Here is a 17658-nt window from a genome sequence, read left to right as displayed (position 1 = left end):
GGACACGGCCGCATGTCCATGCTGAGGCTAGCAAGGATTTGCCGAGTCATCACCTACCTGGATTTGCAGTCTGTGCAAGAGCTGAAGTCGGATAGGGTGGCGGGCTCAACACCAAGAAGGGGGGTATGTCAAGAGGCTCGAGGGGTTGCAACACGAGGTGAACAGCCTCTAGGATGGAGGTGGCGTGGGTAAGGCGAGCTCAAAGACTCTTGTTCTTGATCGAAGTGAGATGAGATGCTGATGGTAGCATATGGACGACGCGAAGTGACTTTATATCCATCTGGGCTTCATGAAGAGAATCGATCACAGCCTGGAAGAAGACGACAGGCATGTGCTGGCCCTGGCGGCGAGAATCCAGGCGCGACTCAGGATTCCTCCTTGCAAACGGCGATTGCAACAAGAGATCGACCTCAATGGATGGAGTACTATCTTGGGTCGCCAAATGATGAAGCACATTCGCAGAGCTTCCCATTGTATCGCGCTGGTACCACGGGGCGCAATTGGCATGTGCGTTATCACGGATACGTTATCGCGGAGCATGGACGGCGTGGAGGGAGGCGTGGACCGGGGCAGGATAACGGGCTTGGAGTGAATTTCCCTGCTGCCATGGCACCGAAGAAGTGGCCCTGGGCAGCACCAAGACGCCATGTCCCTGCGAGGGAACTGACTTCTATTCCAGGAAGGCCGACGACGGCCCACGTCAAGCAGCAGCACCGAGGGCCTCGAACAAGCATGGCGGAGGGCAAGGCGTTAGTCAAGGAAAAGGGCGAACCCCAGTCTCATGGACTACGCAAAAGTGGAGGCTGGCGACGGCGGGTGTGGAGGGCTAGGACTGCGAGGGCATGACGGAGCGTCGCAAAAGCAGTCGTGGACTAGAGATGGAAATGTTATCCAAATCGGGAAGAGGCCCTGATGATGATGGAGCTGCACGACATTGGGCTGGTGCCAAAGCATGCCCCTGCCAGCCACGGTCGCGGCCCTTGCGAAGTCGGTACACAACGAACAGTGTCGAAGAAGAAGGACGCTAGGTGTCGTCCGATGCGTCAATGAGTGACGGTGATTGATGGCTTGGAGTCTGCCCGGCTGCAGCATGAGAGGAGGCAGCCAGCGGTTCCTTTTGGCTCCCCGCGACGGAGCACTAGATCCGGCAACGGTCACCATCGGCTTTGCAGGCGGTCGGGCAGCCAGCCAGCCAGCCAGCCAGCCAGCGCGATTGCAATGCATCCCTCGATTTCTCTCTGAAACTTTCTTAGCAATAGAGTCGCGTGCCCATGACAGTGACGAAGGGCTTGAAAATGACCGGTGTGAGTCTGGAAACAAATGGTTGACCACAAGGAGCACAAGACGGACGTGAGCAGGCTTACCCCTCGAAGGAAGCAAGATCGTCTAGGTATGGTCCACTCAGGCTGCATCAGACATCAGACGCAGCGGGAGAAGCCTCAAGTTGCTTTGGTCGCTTAGTCAGGCCTCCCTCGGCTGCCAACATGTCCGGGAACCAACCCTAACGCTGCCCTGCACGGGCCATTGCCGCTGCTTCTGCCGCTGTCCACCGCCCGCCCAACCTGCGGGCCTCTCGAAGTAGGTAGGCACCTGTAGGAGTTCATGTTGACATCAACCATCGCGTCAGAATCTCGACCTCAATCATGGCCGGCGACGGGGACAACGACAACCCTTGGACCGAGAAGACGGCCGCCAAATTCAACAAGTACGCCATCCTCTCCCTGTCTGTCCCCGACCGCTCACCGCAAGCCTACGGTACTGACGCCGCCGCCACAACCCACAGCAAATCTCTCAGCGAATACTACGACCCGTGCCAGGAGGCCGCGTCGCGCAGTATCAGATGTCTCCATCGCAACGGCGGTGATCGCGACCTCTGCTCCGACTACTTCCAGTACGTTGCCCTGGGTTCCCAATCTTTGCACTGGCGCGCAGCTGCGTCAATCGCATACCGCGCGCTGTGATTCGGTACTGATAGCAATCTGAACTCTAGGGCCTACCGCGATTGCAAAAAGCAATGGGTACGTGACCTTCCCTCGACGACAGTGACAATCGCGCGGAAAGTTCCCCGGATAGCGCACTTGGGCTGAGACATTTCCCGCATACAGATGGAGGCTCGGAAAAAGTCCAGGTCGGGATAGACGCCACGGTCTTGGATGTTGAATAATTGCGAAACGATTGGCTGGCGTTCAAAGTTGATGGGAAAACACTGCTGCACGAGGGTTTGGAGGCGCACATGCACAGCAACTGGTCCTTGCTTCATCTACATGTAGGAGAGATATCCTTGCAAATGCCAATGGGAGGCGCCATGTGGGTGACAAGTGGATGATCAGCAACACCTGGGCAGATCAGCTGGAGGGCAACATGGACGGCACAGGCCCATCTGACGCGCATCCCTACACGTAACCTGGTGTTTCTGGGGACAGACGAGTGCTTGAGCCAGGCTACAAGTGCATCAGATAAGGGTACTGTGCACGTAGCAAAGACGGCAAAGGCGCGCGTGGATGCTGTAAAGAAGTGACGACCCACAGTCTCGGGATTTCTTCGCTAACGCAACCTGAATCTGCTGGTTCATGTTCCGTTCCCCGTACCCAACCTCATCCTCGAGCTAGGCCCTAGTTCTGGAGCCCATTCCAGCCATATCCACTCTTTGCCGTCCTGTGCTCCTTGTTGATAGTCCCTTGAGTCGATCGCGCAAACCTCCTTGCCCTCGGCTGGTGCGGCCCGCCGTGACGCTGCTTGGCTCGAAACTCTGCCATGGCCTCTTTGAGCGTGCACGCCATCAACGACAAGGTCCATTACTCCGGATCAAATATCAAGCAGGCCCTCAAGGATTGCGAAAAGAAGCTGCAAAAGAAGCCCAAGGACCCCTATCTGCTTTTCTGGAAGGCCGCCGTCTACCTCAAGTTTGGCCGTGATGACGAGGCTTTCCAGCAGCTAGAGGCTCTGTGTGACTCGCAGCCCGCCATCATCGATGTTGAATTGCTGCGTGCCATCTACTTGCGGTTATGCGAGAAGCCGGGGACAGGGCCCAGAAGAAACAAGCTGTGGCAGAATGCATTCAAGGCCACGGGATCCGACGACATTCTCATCACGTGGTTTGAGTCGGCCGCGGCCGTCGACGCTTGGGACGACGCTCAACTCGTACGTATCTCCTGTTAGGATGCTATTTGCATAATCTAACATCCTCACTTTAGGCAATCGTCACTTTGAAGAACAAGAATCCAAAGAATGAGTGGTATTGTTTCGCGGTCCCAGCGGTCCAGCAACTCGCTGCCGAGACGCTGCAGGCCAAAGACCCCAAGACGGCCACCCTGATGAGCATGCTTGCCAAGAGGACCCTCAAGATGGCGATTGACAAGTCAATGGCGGGAGACAAGTCAGCGGACGCTGTTACCACGCGCCGAGAACTTCGCCTCCTCCTGCAGATCTACTCAAAGCAAAAGCTCTACAAGGAAGTCCTGGAGATACTCGACCATCCGAAAGTGGGAATCTTCTCGCCCCTTGTGGTCTGTGATCTGGGTTTCGTCAGAATCAAGCTCAAGGTTCTGGAGGCGGCTGGAATGTGGCAAGAGCTCTGGGACTTTTGTTCGGCATCTCTGCAGCAAACACACAAGCCTGACGAAGCTTCCAAGACCTCGTATACTCTCTGGCTTCATGACTACTCGCTGTGGAGAGGGCTTCACCTGGCTTACCGAGAACTTCTCAAGGGGTATGTGCTGCTGTTTTCGATTGCTTGGCGGATATGATCTAACAATTTCCAGTGCGTCGGATGCCACGGCCAAGCAGTCCTTGACGAGCATGGTCGACTCCATACATGACCAACACAATGAGGTGACTCTTCGGGTTCGGCTGTTGCCCAAGGTCGGCGTGAGTGCCCAAAGCCAGGCCGAAAAGTTTGAGAATATTTCTACGTATTGGACCGTATTTTCCAAGGAGCAAATTTGCTTCGAGGACATAAGCCCATACGTTGAGGATCTGAACGAGGATCATCAAGCCAAGTTTCTGGACTTCTGTCATCAGTATGCAGCCGAGCAGTCACAGCCAGAAGATGGCACAGACAGCAAAGCTGAAGCTCGCAAACTGCGGACCAAGGCAAACACGATCAAGGCCGACTATCTTCTTCGTGTTTCCAAGGGCAACACTCCTTCCAAGGAGAGGTTGGAAGAGGTACTGAAGGCCGCCGTGGACCTCCAGAGCCAGGCTGCAGGCAAAGACGATTTCGCATTCGAAGACGCGTGTGCCCTGGCGGCCATGGCGCTTGTCCGTCTTTACCACCTTGAATCGTCACAAGTCTACCTTCTCCAGGCTTTGGCAGTCACGTCGAAGCTTCTGCATGCTTGTGGAGACAGTCGCAAGGCGCAGCTTTTCCACTCTCGTCTTCTGTCATACATTGGCAACTTCCGCGAAAGTATGAGTGCGTGGGAGGGCCTCAGGATCAAAGAAATTCTAATGGAGACTCTCGCACATCTCATGTTTACGAGAATCTCAGTAATCCATCCGTTCCATTATCGCTCAAAAAATGGAGCTGCAAGCTGGGTGGATCCCAAAACATCGCTCGACAGGATTCTGCAGACATGTCAGAAAATCACCAACACTCTGCAAGCCTTCATTGGCGCAGACATGGACACTCTGCAGTATGACAGGTTGCTGGAGATTGCTGAGCTCAAGAAGGCGTTGACGAAAAGCTTGAACAACAAGATTTGGGTTCTTGAGCGCCGGAGGATTGAAAGGGTGCGAGGCGAGCCCGTTTCGGACTCGTCTATGGAGTTGCTTGGTAAGTTTCCAGTCTACACTGGGCATCCAACATGCTAATATTGTCTCTTAGACGACGACGTGGAGTCTCTAGAGGACAACCGTGATACCAAGCGCATGTGGAGTTACGAACACTCCCAATCGCCCCGCTTCGATGACTTTCTGGCGACTGGACCTCTGCCCGGCAAGTACTGGCTCGCGCTGCATCTCCTCATTGACGATACTTGCGCCGTAATCTCGGCCCCTGAAAACCAACGCCTGAAAATCGAAAAGCTTGAGGGCATTGTCAACAGTCCGAGCGAAGAAGACCTCGCCCAACTCACATCGGCCGAGCGTTCGCTCATTCCCGGTTGGGAAAAGCTGCGCACTCTCGCCAGCAAAATTCTTTTCGGCAAGGATCTCGAATCAACGCTGACCGACATTGAAGTCCTCCAGTCCTGGCTTTCGGGGCAATCCCTCGCCACGACACTCCAAGACATCTCGATCAAGGACAAACCCAAGGGCTTTATCCCCTTTGTCAATCACATCCAACCCCTTTTCCTCTCAATCGAATTGCTGCAGGCCACGTCGCGCCTTTGTGACACGGCGACTCGTCTGCAAAAGCTCAAACATCAGCCCTGGCAGCGCAACATCCCAGTCAAGGAGCTCTCGCTCCTGAAGGCTGCCACACAACAAGTATTCGGCCAAGTAAGACAAAGGGCATTCGACTGGAAGAATAGGCTCAGCGATGGCGCACACCAGGACCTTGCCACGCACATCTCCAGTGGCGACACGGGCGCACTTCTGGCCGAGAAGCTCGGTGATGAATGGCAGGGTCTAGCTGATCGCGTGCTAGATATCGCCATCAATGGCGCTCACGACTCCTTGGACGGGTTTTTAAGCGCAAAGCTCAGTTAGAGACACGTGGCTTGGGGGGGGGGGGGGGGGGGGGGCGACGAAAAGAGCTAGTTCATTCGATATCTGAAAAAATGGTGATTTGGAAAATAGACTATGGGTGGGAAGGCTGGCGCTCCACTTGAGCATTGCGGGTGAAGTAAGTAATGGAAGACCCGAATCAATGGTCTCCGGCCTCCCTTTTGATTTGAATATGCGCAATTTCCACAGGGCAAGTCTTTGTTACCTGAAATAGTCGTAACGGAGAGTGGACCAAGGACGACGATGCCAACCCTATGACTGCTCCCGCTGCCGAAAATCTCCACTTGAAGATGCTACCTGGTTGTATCCAACCTCTTTCATCACGTCGGGGACGGTCGGGGCAAACGTCGATAAGGCGGAGTACGGTATTCCTAAAGCTGGCTGGCTGGCCGGTTCACGCAGCACGCCAATTCACAGAGACCCACGGGGAATACAATCTCTGTGGACTCCGATCCCGAACATCCCCGTCTTGCGCGAAAATCTATTGCACTTCGCCTGCTCGTCCTTCCGACCCGCGGGAAGGGTCTCACAGAAGGCCTTTCCATCTTTTCTCGGCGCCATTTCTGGTTTCACGCCGAAATGGATAGCTATTGTAAGTCAACCTGCGCCGTTCTCGCCAGCACTCATCGGGTTCGTGTCGAGGTAATGTGGTATCGTCGGCGCTCTTTCCAGACCGACTTCGCCTCTTCCGTGTCCGTGAGGAACGCCCCCTGGAATAGGTTTCCCACCAGGGCAGCTGCCGCCTTGGGCGAACAAAATGCTCCAGCTTCTTTGCTTGTCCATTCATGTCATAGTCATCTTGAGCAGAAGGTCTCCCTTTGAATCGTTGCCCCGCGGCGTCGGTGCATTTTTTGAGAGGTAAGGTAGGCATCGTGTCCATTTGTCCAAAAGAGCCCCTGTGTCGTTTTCTGCCATTGCCCTTCCGTTCTCTGCAGGTTCTTTGTCCTGGCTGCTTTCCTTGGTGGCCGTGGATGAGGGATGCAGCAAGGGTGCTTGAGAGGTGCGCGTTGGCCTGCCCCTAAGGTCAGCATCCACGCATCTTTGAAGTTAGCGAAGCAGAGAAGAGCTTGGGACTCGGCGGACTTCTCCTATTGGTCCAAATGTTAGAGATTCGAACTGTTGTTGTCCTCGGGTGAATGCTCCCTAGTTCGCAGCGGTTCTTCTCGCAGTGGTCGTTCTTGCAGTGGTCGGTCTCGCAGTGCTTCTTCTCGCAGTGGGTCCTTCTCGCAATGGTTCTTCTTGAAGCGGTTCTTCTCGTAATGGGCGTTCCCGAAGCGGTTGTTCCCGCAGCGGTCGTTCTCGCGGTGGTTGTTCTTTGGGCTTCTGTCTTACGCATGCCCCCGTTTGCTTGACAGGAAGAAAACGGGGCTAATGCAGACAATGGCGCAAGTCGGTCCACGCTTTCGTTCAGATGTGTAGTGAACTTGAGGCGACGACTTATCAAGAAGCTAGGGCGTCACGGCGCTCTCGTTCGCGTTACGACCCCATAACTCACCAAAGCCCAGCCCCGTTTTCCCGGAACCTACACCCAAACACCGCAAGTCAACCATTACCGTTGTTCTGAGTTGACAGACAATCCACAGAGCAATCATGAGTATGCTGCGACTTGATGATGAGCATACACCATGAGCTGACAGGAAAGCAGAGCTCCGTAAGCTCCCGTCCGTCGACTACACGCGTAAGTCGTCTCCCTGCATCCTTTGCTCTGTCGCTCCAAACCTTGCTCGTTGTCGCGCCTATTCATCCTCGAGCGTGAAGCAATCAGCTTGCTAACCTGTCTGATAGCCACCAGGGCCTATATCACGCGCGATGGTAAGCCACATCCTTTGAACCCAAGCTCTTTCGCCTCTTCTGTCGACTGACTTTATTTCAGACTTGCCCGATGCTACGAGGACGACGTCTAGCCGTCCTGTTCGCCGTAGCTACGCACTTGTGAGCAAGAGGGGAAGGCCCGGTGAGTCTACTCTCTCTTGTTATCTCATTCTTTTTGTTTCCCCAGCCTCGACTGAGGAGCGTTCGGCTTTTGCTTACTCCTCAGACAGCTGGCACGACTCGTCGCAGCACGCACAGTGGTAAGCCATATCCCTCAACCTCCTAGCTCTTTCATGGCTTTCGCGACGCTCAATTGACCTCCTTGCAGGCTCGTCCAATGCTCCGGAGGCGAAAATTCCCGCTCCTGTCTCTGGTGGCTCCGCTGGTGTTAGAAAGAGGGGAAGGCCCCGTGAGTCAGCTCTCTTCCTTTTTTCTCCACTTGAAAAGGACAATTCCAGCAAGGGACTAATACTTCAACAGGCAAGAATGACCAGAGTACCGAATCCACGACGGCTGAACCCGCTATTCCAGAGGCTGCCTCGAGCCCCGAACCGCTCGGACGTGGCCGTGGCCGTCCCGGTCTGCGCGCGCTTGGTGGTCATCCCGTAAGCCCCCCACCTCCAAAAAAGAGGTTGATGGGCACCAGGGCCAGGCCCGCAACCCCTTCTACACCTCCTGTGTTGAGTGTCGAGGAGAAGCTAGCTCAGGACCGTCGCATTACGGAACGCAATGCTATCAGTCCTTCCAAATCGGCGCTGAAATCTCGACAGGCAACAGACAGTGTCGAGAAGAAGGTGAAATTCGCAGCTGGCGTCAAGAAGGCTGCTCCGAAGACGAAGGCTGCTCTGAAGGCGAAGGGAAAGGGAAACAAGCCCATGTCCACCCAGCAGCTCATGTTCACGTTCTGTAAGTGCAAGGTTGAGAGGTTAACAAGACGAGGATGCCGAAGGACGACGTACTGGCTTGGTTAGGATGCCTCAGGCTAACATGCTACCGCACATAGTCCGCGAGAATCGTGACTCGGTCAAGCACCTGAAATTCGCTCGCCAGCAGAAGGCGCTGGGTACCTTGGTAAGTTCTTCTGCCGCGTCATATGTTCTACCCTCTTCCACAAGCGCCGAAAATCACGCCTTGCAACCCACTCCACCTTTTTCCTCTTGTCAACTTACTATCCACGGCTTCTCTTCCCTGGAAAATAACCAAAGCTTTGCAGTGGAAGGAGTCCCCAGTCAACCCAAAGAATCAAGGATCCACCGACGCTGAAGACAACCAGTCCGACACCTCTGAGCAGCCCTCTGACGCTGACTCGTCTCTAACCGCCAGCCCCAGCGAGAACGACAAGCAGCCGGACGACGTCTTCACTGACAAAATGGACACCCACACCCACGACAACGTCGATGGCGCTTCTGCCGGTCCCTCCGAGTGGGACACCACCGACTCGTCGGCATCGTCGCCCCGTATCGTCGAGGATCCAATGAACCCGGGTGTCATGCTTAAGCCTCGCCCCGTCCCTGCCAACAAGTACCCTGATGACGACCCTGACGGCATCTACTACCTGAGCGATGAGGAAGATACCGTCAAGAAGAAGAAGACACGCGCCGGCTCTAGGTTTACGCAGCGGCTGAAGGAAGTCTCCGTCGGCGGCGACGCGCACGTCGACAATGCCACCAGTAGCGCCCTGAGCAATCTCGACGGCAAGAAGGGAGAGTTCTCAGGCGCTAACAAGAACGAGGACGGCGAAGCCGGCGATGACGGTGTCCAGATTCAGGCCAAGAACCATCACCACGGCGGCGGAAACAAGAACTAAAAGCGATAACTGATCGGAAGGAGCATTCGAGGCGTCATGACGTCTGCTCGGAACCCTCCTCTTTTCTACTCGGACATGGTCGGCGGCTTTCAGTTCACATCTGCTTTTTTGCTTTACGACTGACGGAACATGCGGATTGCTCTTTTCCATGCGGTCATATTCGGCCGGCTTCTCATGACCTTTGCTTTTCTTCCCTACAGATGATGGGGTATAAGGCTTGCCTTTTCCCCATTCGATCGGGGTCGGTGGTCTTCCAACCACCTTTGCTTGTCTCTACAACACACGGGGTAAACGGATTTCTTTTCCGCGTGGTCGGTGACCTTCTAGTCACCTTTGCTTTTTCCCCCTACCATACACGGGGTACACGGGTCTCCATGCGGTCGGTTAAGGCCCGTCGACTTCACATTTGCTTTTCTCCAAAATATGCGGGTTACACGGCGTGCTTTTCTTTCTGCTTCCTTCTCTCATCATGATTGAAGCAACGGCGGTTCGGATGGCGAAAAGTGCTCCAGTTCAGGAAATTCGCCGGGAAATTAGCGGTACCTACAAATCAAAGTCTGCTCTCTTCCGGCTCATGCACCGATGTATCAATGTTTGTGTGTGCTTTAGATTTGGCATGGTGCTCTCCAAGCGGATTGAGTGTGAAGTCTGCACGCCACTGCATTCTGTGGAGGCTGGCGGATGAATGCTTCCTAAGTCTATCTCCGCATTCTGTTGGACATGAGTAGATGAATGCCTGCTACGTCTCTACTGTCTCTATAGGGTGGTGGAGTGACATTTTCAATTTTGCCCGTGAAACTTGGATGCTTCGCCTCTCCTAGTCCCAAGGTGATTGAATGCTCCCCATAGTTATCGCGACAGCATGCTCGAATGCTTCCCATACCTCTAACTCCTGAGAAGTGAGCGCTCTCCGGTGACCTTACACTGGGACTTTCGGAGTGCCTCTTTCCCAACTGCTGTATGCGACAGGGCTTCCATGCAGATTTGCAAGTCATGGTCTCAACCAATGCTTCGACTGGGAAAGCTGATTGAGTACACAGTCACGAAGTCCTTGAACATTGAAGCGCAGAGTAGGGTAAAGACTCGTTGCTCTAGTCAGCCATAGCTTTCAGTGTGTAGAGTGAGATTTCAAAAAGAGCTCTTATTAGTCTACATCAGAGCACAACGATCCGTTCCTTCATCCCGCCCGCCTAGTCAAAATAAATATCTCATCAATTTGTTGCCATGTGCGCCGAAAAGGCACGCAATGGCATACGTGGGGAAGGTGAAGTCGAGGGACATATAAGTAAAGTAAATTGTACACGAAATGCCGTCCATCCGATGTGGTTCGGGTAACTGGACAAAGACGAGGAGAAGAAAAAAGTAGTAGAAGAGTGATATGAAAAGATGCCTGATCAACCAACGAACAGAAGCGACGCCATCTGTCTGTCTGTCTGTCCTATACTAGTCATCTAGTCATCGCTGCTGTCATGGGCGCATCCATCTGTTCGATCCATCTTCCTGTCCATGCGTCCGTCATACGGAGAAATTGCACACCGTTCCATGTGTATCATTTTCCTCCTGTCATCACTGCATGTATGTGCCAGCCGACCTACCCAACCAACGAGAGAACAAATCTGGTATTCATGCACAACGAACGACCCTCATTAGCTCACAAGTCCACTCCTTCTCCTTAATCATCCATAGGCTTGTCAACCAACTCAACACCCCTGGGCTTCTCCTCCACAGGCGTCGGCGCCTCCGCTTCATCACCGCGCAAGCTGCCCACACTGTCACGCTTGTTGCTGATCAGGCTTTGTCTTGCCAAGGCTCCAGTCTTTCCTCGGGGAAACCTGCTGGCGGAGGCGATCGAAGAGCGGCCGAAGGAATTACGCTTCTCGACAGTCGCACTGGTAGGCGTGGAGGAGGCATCCGAGGTGATCGAGTCGCGGTTGGGGATGGAGACTGTGGTGGACGTGCTGTCGCGATTCGAATTGGAACTGGCAGTGGACGTGGGAGTGCCGTTCGTTGTTGCGATTGGCGCTGGCTGCGGCTTTGAAGCGACGCCGTCATTGAGGACGGGCGAACTCTCGGCGCTGCCTGGGACGTCAAGAGAATCTCTCGTTTGGGTCCTACGACGCTCAGTCGGACTGGCTTGGCTGGGAGCGATTGGGAATCGCGTTTCTGCTGCTGAACTTCGATCGCGCCGGTGATGTGCTCTCGGACTTGGGGCAGGGCTTGAAGCGCGGCTCCGGTTGGCAATAGCCCTAGCCCGCTCCTCCATAGCCAGACGGCGGTTGCTCTCATCGGTGCTGATCGCCCGCGGCCTCGACGCTCCGGAGTTGCTGTGTGCCAGGGCCGACGCACGCTTCAGTTCTCCAAAAATGGCATCTTTGTGGGCCAAGAGGTCGCGAATGAGGCGATAGCTGTAGCGCTCGTTCATGGTGAGCGAATTCTCCTGGCGTGGACGCAAGATGCATGGAGCCAACGTATTGGCAAGAGTGGCGACGTAGGGCTCGTCCGCCGAAGTGAGCTCAATCAGACGAACGAAGTGGGTGACAATGGCATCAAGCGTAGCGATATTAGCCAGACGCAATTGGCCCAAAGTCGATTGGATGACGGAGATGCGAGCGTCCTCGCTCGTTGCTGGTGCGGTCGTGCTGTAGATGGTCTTGATAATTTCATAAACGTGGGAAGAGACGAGCGAATCTAGCAAAAGTTAGTCTAGTGTACACCCCACAGACGTCAAGGCCAGCTTACCAGGTAGCTCTAGAAGGTACAATTTCAAAACGCTGGCGACAATGGGTATCTCATACTGCTCGAGAACTTCATGGGGAATGGGCTTGCCGGTGTTGATCTCGGCACGAAGCTTGTGGGTGGCTGCAAGAGGAACGTCAACCAGCCAAATGCCACGACGCGCTTCGTCTCCCTCGAGATCAGGATAGTCTGCGAATATTAGCAATGGGGCCTCAACCAGTCTCACTTTGTTTGAGCTGCTTACGGTTATCAAGAAAAGTGAGAATCGTGGTGACAACAATGGGCACGCGTTTCCTGTCGGATCTCGCCCTCGCCTCAATGTCCACGCCAAACGTTTGTTCTAGTCACCGATCAGCATACTGAATTCTTCAGCTCTTCATTGTCTTACCGTCCACATTGTTGTAGTAGTTTTCGTACGTAAGTACTCTGGGTACGAAATGGCCAGTACGGTAATTCTCCAAGAGGTAGCGCAAATCTCCGAGAGGCTGGATGGTCTCCTGGAACAGCATCATGTTATCCACAGTACTTTGAAGCGCGGGAATCACATTGCTGATGGCGCCGGAGAGATCCAGAATGACAGCCTTGATAGCCTTGAGGCGGTCCAGCTCACAGCGCTCCATGAACTTGAGATGCTCCATAATGGCCTCCTCCAAGTTGCAGCGCAAGAAGTCCAACTTCTTGACCGCAGCCTTGTAACGGTCGTCGGCCTCGCGCGCTTCACGGCGAAGCTTTTCCGAGGGAGTCTCGTTCGGCCTTTGGTTGTTGAGCGGGTTCCATCCGGCAAGGTACTCGCCCATGGCGCTCGAGGGAGAATCGGCGGCTAGGTTTCCGCTCTCGTTGGACATGACAGAGGAAACCCTTTCCAATTCCTTCTTTTTCTCCGGCACCCCGGTCAACTTGAAGACTCTGGGACGGAACTGGTATTGCATCTTTGAGCTGTTGGCGAACGTGTTGCCGACGGCGCCAATGTGCCTCAGAAATCCGTTGTTGAGCAGATCCTGGCCGATCCTCTCGGCATAGCTCACGCTGGTGGCCCCCATGTGCTTTTGGATATATTCGGTAATGTCGGAACCCGAAGCGACATTTTGGTATGTTCCGATGATGGGGAGCTTGTGTTCGCCAAGCTTGATGTTCTCGAGCATGTGGGTGAGTATCTTCTTCACTTGATCGGGTTGGTAGACCTCATCGCCGATCTCGACCGGTTCATCCTCCTCCTCATCTGGCTCCGAGAGCTTGAGAGTCGGAATTTTCTTGGGACTTTGAACCGTCTCGCTCCGGGGATCTTGAAACGCGAGCTTGTCCTCCTCCTCCAAATCTTCCACCAAACGGCACTTGTTGTAGTACTGCGACCGGAACTTCCTCACAGCCTCGGCCTGCTTGTCGTGGAGCTTGATGCGCGCCTGGAGGTCGTCTTGGGAGTTTTGGACGCGTCCAGCATGCGCCTCGCACCAGCGGCCGAAGGGATTTATGACCAGCTCCCTGATGTTTGATGCAATTTTCCTGTGGCTCTGGGAAGCCTGGTCCATTTCACTGCGCACACCTTCGTATGCCTGCATAGGAGTTAGCGCCGAAGAATACGAGGCTTGAGGTGGACCGAGTGGACGCTTCAGACCTTGCGCACACTGGCGCCGTCATCGCGAGAAAAGCCTCCTTGGAAGCGGTCGGTGACGGGGCCGATTTCTGCGAGCTTGCCGGCGTACGTTTCCTCGGCGTCGGCGCGCATGCGAGCTATGGTGAGGACCTGCTCATTCTCTTGGACGCCCTGCTGGAGCTTGCCGAAGAGGACGCCCAGGCCTAGAAATTTCGCTAGAGTGAGTATGGGCGTGGTGAAACAGGCGAGGAGCGCGACGCACCTCCGGCATAGTCGCCAGACCAGAAGGAGTTTGCGAAGCCAGACATGGAGGGCTGGCGTCCGCAGCGAAGAGGGTGCAGGGATCGAGCAAAGGAGAAGGGATCAGAGAGCAGTGGAGCCGGAGTCGGGGGAGGAGGTGGAGGAGGTGGAGGCGGTGGAGGCGGTGGTGGTGAGGAGGGCGGACTGGCGAGCGACAAGAGGGAGCTGGAAGGCGAGCAGCAGCAGCAGCAGACAAGGTATGTATGTTTAAGTTAGGGGTTGTTGCAGCGGGAAGAAGAAACAAGGGACCGAATCCCTCTCGTCTGTCAGTGGACGACGCTACCTACGCCTGCGGAAACTTTGCGAGCCATGTCAGTCAGGCACACTGTGGTGCTGCCTTGCGTCCGTTCTCTCCGCTCAGACGCGGTTCCATAAATATGTACACTACACCACCTCCCCACAGCCACGGCCACCACTCCGCTGCCACAGCTCGATACATGAATCCTTATCCAGAGTTGGGCCTCTTCTACTCGCCGCCCTCCTCCAACCGCCGCCCTCGCCATGTCTCCCGGCTCCGACCCCCCTTCCGATGCCAGCCTCAACGTCCCCAAGCACTTGACCTACTGGAAGCGCTGCCTCAAAACCTTTCTCCCGCACTTTTACACCTCCAATGACTGTAATCGCATGACCCTGGCCTTTTTCATCATCTCCGCTCTGGACCTGCTGCGCGTCCTCGACGACTTCATGACGCCCGCAGAGCGCGCCGGATATATAGACTGGCTGTATCACAACCAGCATCCAGACGGTGGCTTCCGTGGCTCGCCTGCCACCAACCTAGGCTCTAGCAGGAATGCAGACAACGAATGCTGGGATCCCGCTAATGTGCCCGCAACCTTTTTTGCTCTGTCGGCCCTGGTCATTCTGGGTGACGACCTAGAGCGGGTCAAGCGCCGCCAGTGCCTTGAATGGCTTCCCAAGATGCAGAGGGCCGATGGCAGCTTTGGAGAGACCATGGGCGAGGGTGGGCATATAGAAGGTGGTCAAGACCCGCGATTCGGCTACTGTGCGGCCGGCGTGCGGTGGATACTGCGCGGCGACGCCGAAGGCGCAGTTGAGGGCGTGCGCGACATCAATGTCCAAGGGCTTGTGCGCTGCATACGGCAGTCCGAAGTAGGTTCCGCTCGAACGCAGCTTCGGCCTCCTTGAAAGCTCACCGATGCCCTGCAGACATACGATGGCGGGATATCTGAGGCCCCCTTTCACGAAGCTCATGGTACGCGCTACATTTTTCCCTACACCGTTGACAGTCTGAGCTGATGCATGTCTCAGCCGGCTTCACTTACTGTGCAATCGGCGCACTAGCTCTCCTCGGCCACCTCCCGAACCAGACTCTTGCCGATCCCGAATTAACTGTCCGCTGGCTTGTGGCACGGCAGACGGCCAGGGTCGACGAAGACGACTCGTTCGATGGCGAGGATGGACCGATTGCTCCCTCCTCCATCAAGCTTCAGAGCTATCCTAGCAGCAAGGAGCTTGAAGACCTCTCCTCCCACCTTGAGCTGCCATGGGCCGGCTTCAATGGCAGGTGTAACAAGATTGCTGACACCTGCTATGCTTGGTGGGTAGGGGCTTCGTTAGCGGTAGGATCAGCTTCAGCCTTGTCGACTGCTGTACCTGACGTGCTAATGGTTTGTAGATGCTGGATCAACTCCACCTCACATCAGAGGGTGCCATGCGCCGTTACCTACTGGAAAAGACCCAGCACGTGGTCGGTGGCTTTGGTAAGATGCCTGGGGATCCGCCTGACATTTACCATTCCTACCTTGGTCTAGCATCTTTAGCCTTGCTTCGGGATCCAGATGTGAAGCCAATCAACGCCATGGCTTGCATCAGCGAAGACGCCTGCAAGTTCCTCGAATCCCTTCAGTGGCGGCAAAAGATCACGAGGAGCACGACCAACCCAATCAATATAGAAACCAGTTGCAGCGGCTAGCTCGCCGGGAATGCTGGAAATGCAATTGGAAAGAAAAGTGACCTCAGGGCTTTCTTTCAGTGCCCTAATCCGCCTCCTCTGCGCCCTGTTGGTCGCCATTGACTCCATCTCCAGCCTTTTTGCTCACTTCAAAAACAACGGCGGCATTCTTGCCCGGGTGTTGTTTCCAACGACCAAACTTCATCTCTTTGCCGACTGCCGCGACGACGCATACGCCGTCTCTGCCCCGATCACCCCTCTCGAAAATAGATAGGTCGTTGATGACTCCGCGCACGTTTTCCTCGGCCTGTTGGCATCCGTCGCTCTCTTCCGTGGTTGCTCTGGAACTCCCTGTCGCGCCAATTGTGCCGATTGCTTCCAGTCTTTTCCCGTCATCGCTAACCTTCCAGGCCCTGACCCAGCCATCCCAGCTTCCACTCAAAATGACATCCGTGTAGGGTATCGTCGCCAACGCCGTGATCCACCTCGGGATCTGTGGCGGAATCCATGCTTCATTGGTTTCTGCGTCTGCATGAACCTCTTCTGGCTTCATGGGCGGATCCAACCCATGCGCCAACGGCAGTGTAAAGACAGGCTTCTTCTTGTGGACAGACCAAAGTGATATCGAGCCGTTATCACTCCCCGTCACAAAGGTGTCCTCGTCCACCATGGCAATCTTGTCAATGCTCCCCTCAGCATGAGCCCCTGATTGTCCTTTGGCAATTCGTTTCTCGCTGCTTCCGCCGCCGCGAAAGACTAATTGACTTTCCTCGACCACCTTCCACAATCTTGCTGTCCGGTCTCGTGAACCGACGCTGACACAGCGCTCTTGCGCCAATGCCCCAATGTCCACCACCGAATCCTGGTGCCCGAACAGTGTGTCGACGTACGCCAGCTCGTCCAGGCTCCACACCTTGATTGTGCGATCGCTGCTTGCACTGAACAGCTGATTCGTGTTCCTTCGAAATGCCAGAGCATTGACCGCGTCCCGGTGGTGTGTAAAGACTTTCAAGGGCGAGAGATCTTTGGCGTTCCAGATGATAAGTCTGCGATCTGCTCCGCCTGTAGCGACGAATTTCCCGTCGGCGGAGGCGGCAACACACAGAATTGGGGCGGTATGATGTTGGTATTTCGGATCGTTTCCATATCTCTTGTTTCCCTTAGTATAGGCGAGTTGGGTGGGACGCCGACGAGGTGTGAGGTTTGAGGGGTGATCGGCTTTGGAGTTAGGCGGGCTTTGTATTTGCCATTTGATGAGGCACATGTCCTTCGTAGCAGTGTAGGCATAAGGGGCGCAAGTCGCAACGGCGGTAGTGGCTAAGTTGTCGGATCGAAACAGATTTTTGGTCGCAGAATCGAAATCGAGGGTCGTTGCGATGCGACGATAGACCTTTCCCTTGCCTTCGGCGACATCTTCCTTGAGCCTCTCTGCTATGAGGTCGCGGTCAATCTCTGCGGCGTCGAAGCCGGCCTCGTCCACCTCCTCCTTGATGTTTTCGAGATACCGCTCCGCCAGGCGCAGACGGCGCTCGGCCGCTGTCTCATTCTCTGCGTCTGACGATCCATCGCTCTCGTATTCCTCAGCTTCGGGGCGATTGTCGTCGTCGGACTCGCCGCTCGAGATTGAGTCTTCTCTGCGTTTTCTGCTTCGTTTTTCGGGTGCTGTGGCGGCGGGACCAGTCCTCTTTCTTTTCTTTTGGGACGCTGGAGCAGTGAAGAAGGAGGACATGTCGAAATAGTGTCGGGCGCAGCTCCGCGAACGCTGGCGTGGTCAAGCTTCTCGAGCAGTGATCGTTGGTCGATGTTTGCGAAATAATTTCGAGAATTCGCGCC

At 55.1% G+C, this 17658-nt stretch overlaps 7 protein-coding genes across 7 annotated transcripts; 5 read left to right on the top strand and 2 right to left on the bottom strand.

Annotated features, from left to right (window-relative positions):
• Positions 1–141: 141 nt before the first annotated feature.
• IWZ02DRAFT_114393 (uncharacterized protein) lies at positions 142–954 on the top strand. The gene has a single exon (XM_066761416.1). It carries the CDS (start codon positions 235–237, stop codon positions 844–846), a length of 612 nt encoding a protein of 203 aa, XP_066618358.1. The 5' UTR covers positions 142–234; the 3' UTR covers positions 847–954.
• A 528-nt stretch (positions 955–1482) lies between these two features.
• Positions 1483–2594, top strand: IWZ02DRAFT_464259 (cytochrome c oxidase-like protein). The gene is made up of 4 exons (XM_066768388.1): positions 1483–1705; positions 1784–1891; positions 1991–2018; positions 2106–2594. The coding sequence occupies exons 1-4, from the start codon at positions 1644–1646 to the stop codon at positions 2136–2138; spliced, it is 231 nt and encodes a 76-aa protein (XP_066618357.1). The 5' UTR covers positions 1483–1643; the 3' UTR covers positions 2139–2594.
• Positions 2595–5667, top strand: IWZ02DRAFT_485578 (N-acetyltransferase B complex non catalytic subunit-domain-containing protein). Its single transcript, XM_066769226.1, has 4 exons — positions 2595–3141; positions 3195–3709; positions 3762–4774; positions 4826–5667. Exons 1-4 carry the CDS (start codon positions 2755–2757, stop codon positions 5647–5649), a joined length of 2739 nt encoding a protein of 912 aa, XP_066618356.1. The 5' UTR covers positions 2595–2754; the 3' UTR covers positions 5650–5667.
• Positions 5668–8209: 2542 nt separating this feature from the next.
• Positions 8210–9386, top strand: IWZ02DRAFT_114284 (uncharacterized protein). The gene is made up of 2 exons (XM_066761415.1): positions 8210–8385; positions 8483–9386. The coding sequence occupies exon 2, from the start codon at positions 8573–8575 to the stop codon at positions 9284–9286; it is 714 nt and encodes a 237-aa protein (XP_066618355.1). The 5' UTR covers positions 8210–8385; positions 8483–8572; the 3' UTR covers positions 9287–9386.
• Positions 9387–10958: 1572 nt separating this feature from the next.
• IWZ02DRAFT_437263 (Rho-GTPase-activating protein 8) lies at positions 10959–13921 on the bottom strand (the record flags this gene model as incomplete). The annotated part of the gene is made up of 6 exons (XM_066766600.1): positions 10959–11974; positions 12026–12211; positions 12267–12362; positions 12411–13572; positions 13635–13816; positions 13876–13921. 6 exons carry the CDS (start codon positions 13919–13921, stop codon positions 10959–10961), a joined length of 2688 nt encoding a protein of 895 aa, XP_066618354.1.
• Positions 13922–14272: 351 nt separating this feature from the next.
• On the top strand, positions 14273–15878 carry IWZ02DRAFT_114244 (geranylgeranyl transferase-like protein type i beta subunit). Its single transcript, XM_066761414.1, has 4 exons — positions 14273–15023; positions 15081–15126; positions 15183–15493; positions 15550–15878. Exons 1-4 carry the CDS (start codon positions 14415–14417, stop codon positions 15844–15846), a joined length of 1263 nt encoding a protein of 420 aa, XP_066618353.1. The 5' UTR covers positions 14273–14414; the 3' UTR covers positions 15847–15878.
• IWZ02DRAFT_114238 (WD40-repeat-containing domain protein) lies at positions 15879–17626 on the bottom strand. Its single transcript, XM_066761413.1, has one exon. It carries the CDS (start codon positions 17552–17554, stop codon positions 15911–15913), a length of 1644 nt encoding a protein of 547 aa, XP_066618352.1. The 5' UTR covers positions 17555–17626; the 3' UTR covers positions 15879–15910.
• Positions 17627–17658: the final 32 nt, after the last annotated feature.

This window comes from Phyllosticta citriasiana (assembly GCF_038021145.1).
Source record: "Phyllosticta citriasiana strain CBS 120426 chromosome Unknown IWZ02scaffold_18, whole genome shotgun sequence".
Classification (NCBI taxonomy): Eukaryota; Fungi; Ascomycota; class Dothideomycetes; order Botryosphaeriales; family Phyllostictaceae; genus Phyllosticta; species Phyllosticta citriasiana.
The sequence above is the reverse complement of the archived record's forward strand: the minus strand, read 5'-3'. Positions and strand labels throughout refer to the sequence as shown.